This window comes from Oncorhynchus keta, chromosome 16, assembly GCF_023373465.1.
Source record: "Oncorhynchus keta strain PuntledgeMale-10-30-2019 chromosome 16, Oket_V2, whole genome shotgun sequence".
NCBI lineage: Eukaryota > Metazoa > Chordata > Actinopteri > Salmoniformes > Salmonidae > Oncorhynchus > Oncorhynchus keta.
In genome coordinates, this window is record NC_068436.1 from 9389617 (window position 1) to 9405015 (window position 15399).

Below are 15399 nucleotides of genomic sequence, written 5' to 3' on the forward strand. Positions count from 1 at the left end.
CACAAATGGAAGAGAAAATCCTAAAAGTTTATATAAGAAACGTTTTGCTGTACACACACAAACATGACAAGATATTCTAAAATATTAGGGGATATGACCGGGTTGAGGGAGTATAGGGGATATGACCAGGTTGAGGGAGTATAGGGGATATGACCAGGTTGAGGGAGTATAGAGGATATGACCGGGTTGGGGGAGTATAGGGGATATGACCAGGTTGAGGGAGTATAGGGGATATAACCGGGTTGGGGGAGTATTGGGGATATGACCGGGTTGAGGGAGTATACGGGATATGACCGGGTTGAGGGAGTATAGAGGATATGACCGGGTTGGGGGAGTATAGGGGATATGACCAGGTTGAGGGAGTATAGGGGATATGACCGGGATGAGGGAGTATAGGGGATATGACCGGGTTGAGGGAGTATGTCTACTCTTCCTCATCTTATTTATTATTTCCTCAGTTCTCAGTTCTACATCCAAAACCAACAGAATTAACTACAAACAAACAAACTAGTACTCTGTTACATTAAACTATACATGGGCCGTGTGCATTTTCTGGTGGTGTATCCTGAGGTAGGTCCTCTCTGAGAACCTCTTCCAGCAGTGTATACAGGTGAACAGCCTCTCTCCCGTGTGGATCATCAGGTGCATCTTCAACTGGTGGGAGAACCTCTTCTCATACTGGGGGCAGCTGTAGGGTTTCTACCGTGTGGACCATCTGGTGTCTCTTCAGGTGGGACGAGTCGGAAAAACAGGCCCAGCACAGGCGGCAGCCCAACAATTTCTCCCCCGTGTGCATCCTCTGGTGGATCTACACCTGTTTGGGGAAACTGAAAGCTTTCCCACAGAATGAACACTGTAAGAGCTTCTCTTTACCACCAGATCTGCTGATAGCATTACTACTACTGTCATTTGTGAATGGGCTTGTGTAGCCATTTAGTGCTGAGGAATTGGCATTGTCTGAGGTCTGGTTAAACATTAGGAGAGTGTGAGGAGGACAAAGGCCAGGGAGTGTCTGTGTTGTCGCAGGGTCCATGTTCCAGTTGATAGATCCATGTTCCAGTTGATAGATCCTGTAGAAGGCAGGCTGAAGGAAGCACCTGTTAGGGGGTTAATCTGAGGTGCCATCAGTCTGTCTGAATCACAACTAGAGGAGCAGGACGGCGCACTGCCGTCTGTGTCTGTTCTCATACAGACACCTCCCCGTCCCCACAGACCAAATCTAAGCCTCACCCTGGTCTCAGCCAGTCTGTTGTCATGGAGACTAAGTTTGGTTGCTGTTTTGTGTTTGACTGTCTGTTTCTGGTTGTGGTTAACAGTGTTGTTCCCCAGCCGAGTTGAGGATGCTGTCCCATCCACTGACCTCCAATATGTCGCCTCTGGTCCTGGCCTGCTCAGTGATGTTGTCCCCTGGGCCCTTCGCTGCACCCATCTGGGTCTGGGAATCCAAGATGGTCGCACAGTCTCCTCTGTTTGCCTCCAGCCAACCACCTGCAGGAAGACGTTACAAAATAGACTTTACAAACATGGCAGAGAACTCATATACCAATGGAGTTCTTTGAGTCAATTACCTGATCAAGTTCACACATTATAATGTGTGTTTTAGTATGTAAACATGAGTTGTATTGATTTCATTTTATCAATGAAGAAAATTAAGAAAGAATAATAGGCAGGCGCATCACTATTCCTATTGAAGATCTATTACTGTATGTAGGCTATATGTATTTCTCCCTTAACTTGCTCCCCCATCTTTAGTCCACTCCGCAGGTCAATTCTCTCTGGTCCGTCCTTTATTGTCTCTTCTTTGATCAGCAGCAGATCAGGCTTCACATCCTCCGTGTCTACTGACTATAAGAGATACAGCATGAGACGATGTTGGATGAAGAAATCTCATATGAGCACCCTGCTATGGAGCATATTCTGATGGGTCAGTGAAGGATTGCTATGAGTACTTTGAAAACATGTTCGTTAATTTGATACTATGAGAGCTTCATCTGGGTGGACTGAGCTCTGCCAACACTGCTCACCCAGTTCCTGCTCCAGCCATTGCATCCAGCAAAGGAGGAGGAGATCTGTCGAATGCGCAGTCTGCTCTGCTCTCATGTGGATGGCCAAGAACCTGGCAAAGTCTCAGCTCACCCAACAAATAGCTGCAGATGATCCTATGCCAGTTAGCCATTATGTAAATGAACTGAATACCCCCTCTAAATCTCGTAGAGGGGGTAATGCACCTAAATGTGCGTAGTATGATTTTAAAAATGGGCACAATTGACATTTGTATACAGAACTACAGGCACAATTGACATTTGTATACAGAACTTTGTATACAGAACATTTGTATACAGAACAGAATGTCCTGACATTCTGGTTCCCTCAGAAACATGGTTAAATGGTTATGTCTCTAAAAAAGAGATTAAATACATTATAATAATTTACTTAAAATGTGACAGATTACAGAAAGGGGGGGAGTGGCTTCAAAAAGTACTCTTATTCCACATTTACTGCGTTTCAGCCTGCATTAAAAATGGAGTAAATAGATTTTCTTTCACCCATATACACACACCCCATAATGACAAAGGGAAAACATGTTTTAGAAATCGTTGCAAATTTATTGAAAATTAAATACAGAAATATATACTTTTACATAAGTATTCACACCGAGTCAAAATTTTGTAGAAGCACCATCGAGCACAGCTCTGAATTTTTCTGGGTAAGTCTCATAGAGCTTTTCACACCTGGATTGTGCAACATTTGCCCATTATTCTTTTCAAAATTCTACAAAATCTGTCAAATTGGTTGTTGTGCTAGACAATCAATTTCAGGTCTTTGCATATATTTAAGTAGATTAGTCAAAACTGTAACTTGGCCACTCAGGAACATTCGGTGTCTTCTTGTTAAGCAACTCCAGTGTACATTTGGCCTTGTGTTTCAGGTTATTGTCCTGCTGAAAGGTGAATTCATCTCCCAGTGTCTGGTGGAAAGCAGACTGAACCAGGTTTTCCTCTAGGATTTTGCCTGGGCTTAGCTTCATTCCATTTGATTTTATCCTGAAAAAAATCCCCAGTCCTTGCCAATTACAAGCATACCCATAACATAATGCAGCCACCACTATGCTTGAAAATATGAGATTGGTACTCAATAATGTGCTGTATTGGATTTGCTCCAAACATAACACTTTGTATTCAGGACAAAAAGTGAATTGCTTTGCCACATTTTTTACAGTTTTACTTTAGTGCCTTTTTACAAACATGATGCATGTTTAGGACTATTTTTATTAGGTACAGGACTCTTTATTCTCCCTCTGTCAGTTAGATTAGTATTGTGGAGTAACTACAATGTTGTTGATCCATCCTGAGTTTTCTCCTAACACAGACATTAAACTCTGTAACTGTTTTAAAGTCACCATTGGCCTCATGGTGAAATCCCTGAGGGGTTTCCTTCCTCTCTGGCAACTGAGTTAGGAAGGACGCCCGTACCTTTGTTGTGACTGGGTGCATTGATACACCATCCAAAGTGAAATGAATAACTTCATCATGCTCAAATGAATATTGAATACCTGCTTCTGTTTTTACCCATCTACATATAGGTGCCCATCTTTCAGAGAAAGAGTTAAAACATCCCTGGTCTTTGTGTCTGAAATTCACAACGTGACCGAGGCACCTTACAGATAATTGTATGTGTGGGATACAGATTATGTGACTTGTTAAGCACATTTTTACTCCTGAACTTATTTATTTACTCAAGACATTTCAGCTTTTAATGAATTAGTAAACATTTCGAAAAGCATAATTACACTGACATTGGTTAGGCCAGTGACAACAAAATCTAGATGTAATCCATTTTAAATTCATGCTGTAACTCAACAAAATATTGAACAAGCAAAGGGGAGTGAATACTTTAAAAATATTTCTGTTCCCAAGAACGGTAAACTCCTGGTTGTAATTGTGTCCATAACCCGGAATACAAATGTACTTGTTGCTGTGATTTTACCCCTTGCTGCCATGGAGGATGCTATTGGTGCTATATCTGAGTGTTGACCCCTTATCCCCAACCTCAGATCAATTAAAGAATACAGTGTCTTCGGAAAGTATTCAGACCCCTTGACCTTTTCCACATGTTGCTACGTTAAAGCCTTATTCTAAAACGGATTTCAGCAATCAACACACAAAACGCCATAATGACAAAGAAAAAACGTTTTTTAGACATTTTTGCAAATGTATTAAAATTTTAAAAACATACCTTATTTACAGTTGAAGTCAGAAGTTTACATACACTTAGGTTGGAGTCATTAAAACCCGTTTTTCAACCACTTCACAAATGTCTTGCTAACAAACTACAGTTTTGGCAGGTCGGTTGTGCATGACACAAGTAATTTTTCCAACAATTGTTTACAGACAGATTATTATTATTATTATTTCACTTTATCACAATTCCAGTGGGTCAGAAGTTTACATACACTAAGTTGACTGTGCCTTTAAACAGCTTGGAGAATTCCAGAAAATGATTTCATGGCTTTAGAAGCTTCTGATAGGCTAATTGACATAATTTGAGTCAATTGGAGGTGTTCCTGTGGATGTATTTCAAGGCCTACCTTCAAAATCAGGGCCTCTTTGCTTGACATCATGGGAAAATCAAAAGAAATCAGTCAAGACCTCAGGAAAAAAAATTGTAGACCTCCACAAGTTTGGTTCATCCTTGGGAGCAATTTCCAAATGCCTGAAGGTACCACGTTCATCTGTACAAACAATAGTACGCAAGAATAAACACCATGGGACCATGCAGCAGTCATACCGCTCAGGAAGGAGACGCGATCTGTCTCCTAGAGATGAACATACTTTGGTGCGAAAAGTGCAGATCAATCCCAGAACAGCAAAGGACCTTGTGAAGATGTTGGAGGAAAAAGGGACAAGAGTATCTATATCCACAGTAAAAACAAGTCCTTTATCGACATAACCTGAAAGGCCGCTCAGCAAGGAAGAAGCTACTGCTCCATACCCTCCATAAAAAAGCCAGACTACGGTTTGCAGCAGCACATGGGGACAAAGATCATACTTTTTGGAGAAATGTCCTCTGGTCTGATGAAAGTCAAGGGGTCTAAATACTTTACAAATGCACTATATGCATTTATTTTAATCTGGCTCAACTGATCTCAAAACCCACACAGGTAAATGTCTTACTAATAACCCCCATAAATATTTGTCTATTGGAGTATTTGCATATGATCTCAGTGATCATTGTCCGTTAGTTAGTTAGTTAGTTAGTTAGTAAGTAAGTAAGTAAGTAAGTAAGTAAGTAAGTAAGTAAGTATGTATGTATGTATGCATGTATGTATTAGAGATACCAAACAGCAAAATACTAATCCTCAATTAATAAAAAATATGCATTTAAAAGGTTTCCTCCTTAAGGGTTTTTACATGACATGTTCTACTCCGATTTAGCCACTGTCTCCTGTATTCCTGACCCTGAGTTGGCTTTAGAAAATGTATCCTCCATATTTATTCCTCTGGAAAATAAACACGCCCCTTTAAAACAATTCAGAGTCAAAGATAGAAAACCAAGGGCTAGATCTTCAGAGCTATCTGAGCTCCTTCAGACGAGAAATCAGGCCCGGTCCAATGCAAGGAACTGATAAGAATGAGATAAGTGATGCTTTTAAACATAATTTTACCTTGGCAGGCTTATTATTTGAGAGAAACGGTGGTTTAATTGACACTGGTCAGTCAATCGACTGTTCTTCCCTCTGCCGGACTCTAGCTAACTCGACGGTTAACCAGTCAACTTCTAGTGAATCTTTTTGTTTTCATTTCACCATTTACTACCTGTTATGTGCTAGATGCCTTGCTTAAATGGACATTTAAAAAATGGTCAACTTTATATTCATCATCTCCAGCACCACCATCAACATAGTCGTGGCCAAAAGTTTTGAGAATGACACAAATATTAATTTCCACAAAGTTTGCTGCCTCAGTGTATTTAGATATTTTTGTCAGATATTACTATGGAATACTGAAACTGGAAACACTTATCTCCCTCACTAGCTTTAAGCACCAACTGTCAGAGCAGCTCACAGATTACTGCACCTGTACATAGCCCACCTATAATTTAGCCCAAACAACTACCTCTTTCCCAACTGTATTTTATTTATTTATTTATTTATTTATTTATTTATTTTGCTCCTTTGCACCCCATTATTTTTATTTCTACTTTGCACATTCTTCCATTGCAAAACTACCATTCCAGTGTTTTACTTGTTATATTGTATTTACTTTGCCACCATGGCCTTTTTTGCCTTTACCTCCCTTCTCACCTCATTTGCTCACATTGTATATAGACTTGTTTATACTGTATTATTGACTGTATGTTTGTTTTACTCCATGTGTAACTCTGTGTCGTTGTATCTGTCGAACTGCTTTGCTTTCTCTAGGCCAGGTCGCAATTGTAAATGAGAACTTGTTCTCAACTTGCCTACCTGGTTAAATAAAGGTGAAATAAAAAAATAAAAAATAATAAAAAATACTGAAGTATAATTACACACATTTCATAAGTGTCAAAGGCTTTTATTGACACTCACATGAAGTTGATGCAAATAGTCAATATTTGCAGTGTTGACCCTTCTTTTTCAAGAACTCTGTAATCCACCCTGGCATGCTGTCAATTAACTTCTGGGCCACATCCTGACTGATGGCAGCCCATTCTTGCATAATCAATGCTTGGAGTTTGTCAGAATTTGTGGGGTTTTGTTTGTCCACCCGCCTCTTGAGGATTGACCACAAGTTCTCAATGGGATTAAAGTCTGGGGAGTTTCCTGGCCATGGACCCAAAATATCGATGTTTTGTTCCCCGAGCCACTTAGTTATCACTTTTGCCTTATGGCAAGGTGCTCCATCATGCTGGAAAAGGCATTGTTCGTCACCAAATTGTTCCTGGATGGTTGGTAGAAGTTGCTCTCTGAGGATGTGTTGGTACCATTCTTTATTCATGGCTGTGTTCTTAGGCAAAATTGTGAGTGAGCCCACTCCCTTGACTGAGAAGCAACCCCACACATGAATGGTCTCAGGATGCTTTACTGTTGGCATGACACAGGACTGATGGTAGCGCTCACCTTGTCTTCTCCAGCCAAGCTTTTTCCAGATTCCCCAAACAATCGGAAAGGGGATTCATCAGAGAAAATTACCAGAACCCCAGTTCTCAGCAGTCCAATCCCTGTACCTTTTGCAGAACATCAGTCTGTCCCTGATGTTTTCCCTGGAGAGAAGTGGCTTTTTTGCTGCCCTTCTTGACACCAGGCCATCCTCCAAAAGTCTTCGCCTCACTGTGCATGCAGATGCACTCACACCTGCCTGCTGCCATTCCTGAGCAAGCTCTGTACTGGCGGTGCCCCGATCCCGCAGCTGAATCAACTTTAGGAGACGGTCCTGCTGCTTGCTGGACTTTCTTGGGCGCCTTGAAGCCTTCGTCACAACAATTGAACCGTTCTCCTTGAAGTTCTTGATGATCTGATCGATGGTTGATTTAGGTGCAATCTTACTGGCAGCAATATCCTTGCCTGTGAAGACCTTTTTGTGCAAAGCAATGATGACGGCACATGTTTCCTTGCAGGTAACCATGATTGACAGAGGAAGAACAATGATTCCAAGCACCACCCTCCTTTTGAAGCTTCCAGTCTGTTATTCGAACTCAATCAGCATGACAGAGTGATCTGCAGCCTTATCCTCATCAACACTCACACCTGTGTTAACAGGAGAAACACTGACACGATGTCAGCTGGTCCTTTTATGGCAGGGCTGAAATGCAGTGGAAATGTTTTGGGGGAATTCAGTTGATTTGCAGGGCAAAGAGGGACTTTGCAATTAATTGCAGTTCATCTGATCACTCTTCATAATATTCTGGAATATATGCAAATTGCCATCATACAAACTTCGTAAAAATTAATATTTGTGTCATTCTCAAAACTTTAGGCCACGACTGTACACTACATGACCAAAAGTGGACACCTGCTCGTCGAACATTGCATTCCAAAATCATGGGCATTAATATGGAGTTGGTCCCCTTTGCTGCTATAACAGCCTCCACTCTTCTGGGAAGGCTTTCCACTAGATGTTGGAACATTGCTGCGGGGACTTGCTTCCATTCAGCCACAAGAGCATTAATGACGTTGGGCACTGATGTTGGGCGACTAGGCCTGGCTTGCAGTCGGTATTCCAATTCATCCCAAAGGTGTTTGATGGGGTTTAGGTCAGGGCTCTGTGCAGGTCAGTCAAGATCTTCCACACCGATCTCAACAAACCCTTTCTGTATGAACCTCACTTTGTGCACGGGGGCATTGTCATGCTGAAACAGAAAAGGGCTTTCCCCAAACTGTTGCTACATAGTTGGAAGCACAGAATCGTTAAATGTCTTTGAATGCTATAGCATTAAGATTTCCCTTCCCTGGAACTAAAGGGCCTAGCCCAACTTTACAGGCATCGTAAAAACCCAGATTCGTCCGTCGGACTGCCAGATGGTGAAGAGTAATTACGCCAGAGAACTGCAATGGCGGAGAGCTTTAGGCCAGCCGACGCTTGGCCTTGCGCATGCTGATCTTAGGCCATGGAAACCCATTTCATGAAGCTCCCGATGAACAGTTATTGTGATGACGTTGCTTCCAGAGGCAGTTTGGACGTCGGTAGTGCAACCGAGGACAGAGGATTTCTACGCATTACAGCACTCGGCGGTCCTGTTCTGTGAGCTTTTGTGGCCTACCACTTCTTTTTTTTAACCCCTTTTTTTCTCCTCAATTTCGTGGTATCGTTAGTAGTTACTGTCTTGTCTCATCGCTTACAACTCCCGTGCGGGCTCGGGAGAGACGAAGTCCTCCGAAACACAACCCAACCAAGCCGCACTGCTTCTTACCACAGCGCGCATCCAACCCGAAAGCCAGCTGCACCAATGTGTCGGAGGAAACACCATACACCTAGCGACCTGGTCAGCGCGCACTGTGCCCGGCCCACCACAGGAGTCGCTAGTGCGTGATGAGACAAGGATATCCCTACCGGCCAAACCCTCCCTAACCCGGACGACACTAGGCCAATTGTGCATCGCCTTAGACCACTGCGCCACCCGGGAGGCCTGTGGCCTACCACTTCTAGTCGGAGTACTGAATACTGACAAATTCTCAAACTACATTGGAGGAGGCTTATGGTCGTGAAATTAGCATTAAATTCTCTGGCAACAGCTCTGTTGGACTGTCCTGCAGTCAGCATACCAATTGTACACTAGCTCAAAACTTGTGGCATTGTGTTGTGTGACAAAACTGCACATTTTATAATGTTCTTTTATTGTCCCCAACACAAGTTGCACCTGTGTAATGATCATCCCGTTTAATCAGCTTCTTGATATGCCACACCTGTCAGGTGGATGGATTATCTTGGCAAAGGAGAAATTATCACTAACAGGGATGTAAACAAATTTGTGCACAACATTTGAGAGAAATAAGCTTTTTGTGCTCATGAAAAATGGGACCAACACTTTACATGTTGCGTTTATATTTTTGTTCAGTATAACTGGTTTAAAAATGACTTGACAAATAGACCCGCAGGGGTCTATTCTGGGTCCTGTAATTTTTACTGTTTACATTAACAATATTGTTGCCGGTTACAAAAAATTGTAACCTGCAAGTCGATGATACTGTTGTGTATGCTATTTCCCCCACGATTGACCAGGCTTTATCTGAACTACAGTCGGTCTTCATCGTATTACCAAAAAACTTTATTGACCTGAAATTAGTATTGAATGCAGGTCAAACTAAGAATATGTTGTTATCTAGAGTGCATAAAAATAACTAATGTACTTTGGACAGTGTCCATATTGATCGTGTCCCTGCCTACAAATGTCTGGACATCTGGATAGCTGAAAAGCTGTCTTTTAAAAATAATATGGAGAAGTTGAGAATAAAAATAGGCTTCTTCTAAAGAAATAGATCATGCATCTCGCTAAATAGTAGACAGCAAATTATTAAGTCTATGGCGACATCATCTACATGAACACAGCTGCCACTTCATTAAAGCTGTTAGATGCTGTTATCATAGTGCTTTAATACGGGTGTCAGATTTAGTACTCATCAAAGCAATCTCTATCAGAAAGTTGGTTGGCCCTCTGATGTCACATAGGTTGATACATTTCCATTTATAAAGCCCTTGTACAAAAACTCCCACTGTACCTAACATTATTGCTAAACTTTAGACTTATGAGTTACTACACCCGGTGTCAGGGTTGGCTAACTCCGGGAATACCTTTGGTCTCTAAGTTAGGTTAATCAGCTTTCAGTTTTCTTGCATCGTATATGTGGAACAATCTTCCAAATGTTCTTACATTTATACTTTGGTGCCTCTAGGGCAATTCAGAAGGCTGATTGAGGACCTTGTTACTGATTAATGTGTTTTTTTTTAATGACTTTAATTTCTGGTTGCATTTTGGATGTATATTTTGATGTGTGTATTTTCTCTAATTTCTGTAATTCAGGGCTCATCTGTAAAAGAGACCGTGGTCTCAGTATGACTCCCTGATTAAATAAAGGTTAAATAAAAACACATGTTAATTAATTTGATTACTTTACACTAATGGTTCAATCATTAAAAGGCATGGTCCCACAGTTTAGACAAAATAAAATCCACAAAGCATCTCAGAGTAAGAGTGCTCATCGTCCTCACATGACTACATAGTCTTATTCATTATGATCTAAAAGACAAAACTGATCCTAGATCAGCACTCCTACTCTGAGAGGCTTTGTGAATACGGCCCTGACCTAATACCATTCAGACAGGAGTTCACAGTGGGCTCACCTCAGTGAGACTGTATGTGGTCCTGTGCTGCTCAGTTGGTTCCTCTGTGGGTTCAGGAGGAGGTGTAGTCTGGTTGTCCTCCATGACCATGGTCCCCTCAGGGTTCCCCAGACTCTCCTCCTTCACCAGCAGCACCTCTGGACCCTCCTTCTCCTGGAAGAGACAGGTGATACAGATTAAATAGACATACACTCCATCAGATACATAATCTAAACACGCACACACAGATAATAAACCAGGGTGGGTGACAGAACAAATCCGTTTGATGGGCATTAGATTTTTTCATAGGGGGGCATGCTTTTTTCGGGACCTATGTGGATATATGTAAAAAAAAATATATATATATATAATTTTCAAGTGTTCAGTAAATTGTAAGTGTTGATATGACAGTCAAAAAGTTAATTATCAGTTGGAGCATGTCCATGTCACACAGCCTAAACGAAAGCTGTGGAGTGCATTGCTGAATTGGTTTCTTGCTTGAGATGTAGGGCCTGCTCTCTCAGTGAAGACATTTTGTGCTGATAATGGCCCGTAGAATTCTCACCGGCTTGTTCTATTCCGAATAGTGCCGTACGCTTTCCTGTCTCACCATTTCATTTGGTGGTGGCGCAACCACCTGCTCAGTGAGCACAATTAGGTATGTTTTGCGCTTTGGACTCGGAGGAATAGGTTCAGGTTGAGGCTCAGAATCAGAAGACTCATCAGAGATGTGCTCATGATTCATTCTTCCACACCATCTGAGTTGTTTTTATTCAGATTTTGTAGGAACGCTAACGAGTGCATTCATTCATCTTGGCCTTCTTGCCATTGTAAATTACACACGCTCTCACGGTGTACTCCAAGAGATCCAGAATACACTGATAGAGTACATACCATGTTCAGATTAGAATTCAAATAGATCAATACAATAGAATTGCCCGCCCTGTCCTTCATTAACAATTGGTGATTACATACAGTGGGGCAAAAAAGTATTTAGTCAACCACCAATTGTGCAAGTTCTCCCACTTAAAAAGATGAGAGAGGCCTGTAATTTTCATCATAGGTACACTTCAACTATGACAGACAAAATGAGAATTTTTTTTTTTTTAAATCACATTGTAGGATTTTTAATGATTTTTAATGTAACGAGTGGAGGACAGAGGAGCCTCTTAAAGAAGTTACAGGTCTGTGAGGTCTGTGAGAGCCAGAAATCTTGCTTGTTTGTAGGTGACCAAATACTTATTTTCCACCATAATTTGCAAATAAATTAATTAAAAATCCTACAATGTGATTTTCTGGATTTTTTTTCTCATTTTGTCTGTCATAGTTGAAGTGTACCTATGATGAAAATTACAGGCCTCTCATCTTTTTAAATGGGAGAACTTGCACAATTGGTGGCTGACTAAATACTTTTTTGCCCCACTGTAATTATGCATTGTTCGCTTCCCCTTGCTCATCAACCCATCCATTCTCCCCCATCATACTGTAGCCTACTTAATTTATTTAATCTCTTATGCGTTTTAATTTAGTTTCGGTATAGTTTAGGTTCAGCTTCGAGACAATTATCTGCGTGATTATCAACTGGCATGACATCTTCAACTAATCGGGAGAAGGTAGGGAGCAGGCCATATTGTGGGGGCCTCCTAAAATGGTCTATAACACCAATTTTGTTTGTGATATTAAGATTCTGACCATGTGTATTATAGACTTATTTAGGAAAAGTCTAGGACGGAGGGGGGCATGACTTTAAAAGTAGCAGAGTAGCCTAATGCATTTGTTTTGTATTCATGAGCTGTCCAAAAGACTGCTTTTGCACTTGTATTGTGGGTTGTATAGTAACGCATGTAGTTTAACTGTAAAAATGTATTAGTCTGCCTTTTAATGTGGCATGAACACAACACGTCATGATGTTGTCATCTGATTGTAAAACAAATCACTTTGAAAGTAGGTTACCTTCACACGTTAGTCCAAAATAGCATCCGAACGATTGAAACAGCACCTTTCTTTCTTACAATATGTGGCCCATTTATCTGATGCGGTCAAAAAAGAGAATGTCATGCCAAACTCTTTTAGTCCAGACAGTATCAGATAAATGGGCTACACATACTGAGACAGAGGGGTGCTGTTTTGGCTGCTCGGATACTCTATCTGACAGTGATGGGTCTTTCTGTCGGCGCGCTTCTCGGTCAAATAAATGATAAATATTAAAATATTTTTTTGGACGATTATGGAGATACAGTATGGCGGGCCCCCCTAAGACCCGCCCATAATGCCGGCCCTGTAATAAACACACTTTCAACATGAAGTGTTTACCCATCCCCACTACAGTTATAAAGCGCTGTCGAGTGTATGCAGAATAGGGTGAGATCAGATGTGATGTATATTAAAGAGTCTCAATGAAAGTCTTTGAATGAAAAGTCCCATTTTGTGTTTATTAAACATTTAAGTGTTAAAATACATCACATGAAAACCACACATACACGTCTCTGCATGCCTGGCAGACATCTCAGTTTGGATGTCGACCCACCTCAAGCTCAACAAGACGAAGCTGCACCCCGATGGTGTCCCCCTCCCAGAGTGCAAAGAACATCGAAGCAGCGATTCGCTCCTGCAGGTTCATGCTCTATAACATGGGTGATGAGTTTGACAGGAGCTCTATAACATCTATAGAGTACGACCCTTCCTCACACAGGAAGCGATGCAGGTCCTAATCCCTGCTCTTGTCACCTACTGTCTAGACTACAACAACTCTGTTGCCTGGATTTCCTGCTTGTGCCATCAAACCCCTGCAACGTATCCAGAACTCCGCAGTCCACCGGGTGTTCAACCTTCCCAAGTTCTCCCATGTCACCCCACACCTCAGCACACTCCACTGGCTTCCAGTTGAGGCTTGCATCCACTAGCAGACCATGGTGCTTGCTTACGGAGCAGCAAGGGGAACTGCCCCTCCCTACCTTCCGGCTATAATCAAACCCTACACCTCAACCCAAGCATTCTGTTCTGCCACCTATGGTCTCTTGGCCGTCCCACGGCCAGCCGAGGCAATGTTTTTCTCTGTCCGGGCACCCAATTGGTGGAACCAACTTCCCCCTGAAGTAAGGACAGCATATTCACTGACAATCTTCAGAAACCCTACCTCTTCAAATATAATCTTAAATTAATCAGAAAGCCCCCCCGAATCATTAAAATAAATAAATACAAATAGTATTTTCCTACATGCACAGATATTACTGATAACTACTTTGAGGGAAACTGTACTTGCTATAACTGTGATTTAAGTTGCTCTGGATAAGAGCATCTGCTAAATTACTCAAATGTAATGTCTCAACAAAAAAATCACCATGAAGTTGATAAACCGCATACATTTTCTCATAGAAATAGTAGTTTCTCAGAGAAATAGTATTAAGTAAAATTAGGTAGTTGAATGCAGGTAATGAAACATGCAATTCTGAACATCATATAGCCTACACAGTACAAACACAATATGTAAGACTTTTTAGGCTTATATATCACACAATGTCTAAATGCAATATTCTACCAGGAATATTCAACACTGAAATGTGTTACTCTCGTTATTCCAAATGCATCTGTGGATATTTTCTGCTGACAACAATGAAAATCAGAGGCTATCGTGTGGAATGGTTTTTCTGCTGGTGTATCTTGAGATAGCTCCTCTCTGAGAACCTCTTCCCGCAGTGCGTACAGGCGAACGGCCTCTCTTCCGTGTGGACCTTCAGGTGCATCTTCAGGTTGCCAGCCTGGGCGAAGCGCATATCGCACCGGGGGCAGCTGTAGGGTTTCTCCCCTGTGTGCACCCTCTGATGCCTCTTCAGGTGGCAAGCCTGGGTGAAGCGCATCTGACACTGGGTACAGTTGAAGGGTTTCTCCCCTGTGTGGACCCTCTGGTGCCTCTTCAGGTTGCCAGCCTCAGCAAAGCGCATTTGACACTGGGTACAGCTGAAGGGTTTTACTCCTGTGTGGACCCTCTGGTGGATCTCCACCTTCTGGGGGCAGCTGAAGCCTTTGTTACAGAACGTGCAGAGGAACCGTTTCTCTTTGCTATTGCCAGATGTTGGTCTCCCTCCCTGCTCCTTGGCCCTTTGGTCCTCTGAGTTCAATACCTTATCAAAAAGGACGCAGCCATGTGAATTGGAAGGCCCCGTCGACGTGGGCACAGGTTCACGATCCCTGAGCACGTGCAAATGGGAGTGGGTCGCGACATTTGGATTTGTCTCCAAGCTTTCCCTGTAATCTAAAAAATCTCTGCCTTTTGAATGTCCTTCTCCTAAGTGAGTCTTGTCTACATTCCACGTCAGAGGAACGTCGCCCTCCACTTTCACATCATCTACCACTATATCGTCCCCTTTCTTATCTAGGCACCCTTCAGTGTATCCACTACTACTGTACTGGTTCCAGTCCTCTCGAGACAGATCAGTTTGTCTCTCTAAGCGCAAGTGCATGTTGCCAGTGTCCATCTCTGTAGTGTAAGTACAAGACAGATCATTGCCAGTCTCCAACGTGTCACCTGAGTCCCGATGGTAATGAACCATCCTCGGGCTCGGGATACCGTAAAGCAAATACTCTGAGCCAGGAGCAGGACGAC

General features: G+C 42.1%; 2 protein-coding genes across 5 annotated transcripts in view; one reads left to right on the plus strand and one right to left on the minus strand.

Moving 5' to 3' along the window:
- Positions 1-15399, plus strand: part of LOC118395568 (neurotrophin receptor-interacting factor homolog) — a 384346-nt gene that overhangs the window by 151239 nt on the left and 217708 nt on the right. The window lies entirely within an intron of this gene.
- Positions 1-15399, minus strand: part of LOC118395579 (zinc finger protein with KRAB and SCAN domains 3-like) — a 128283-nt gene that overhangs the window by 37179 nt on the left and 75705 nt on the right. For all 3 annotated transcript variants that reach the window (XM_052465130.1, XM_052465129.1, XM_035789423.2), the window contains one exon: positions 10818-10970. In XM_052465130.1, the coding sequence (XP_052321090.1) occupies positions 10818-10970 (153 nt within the window). The remainder of the gene's footprint in view (positions 1-10817; positions 10971-15399) is intronic.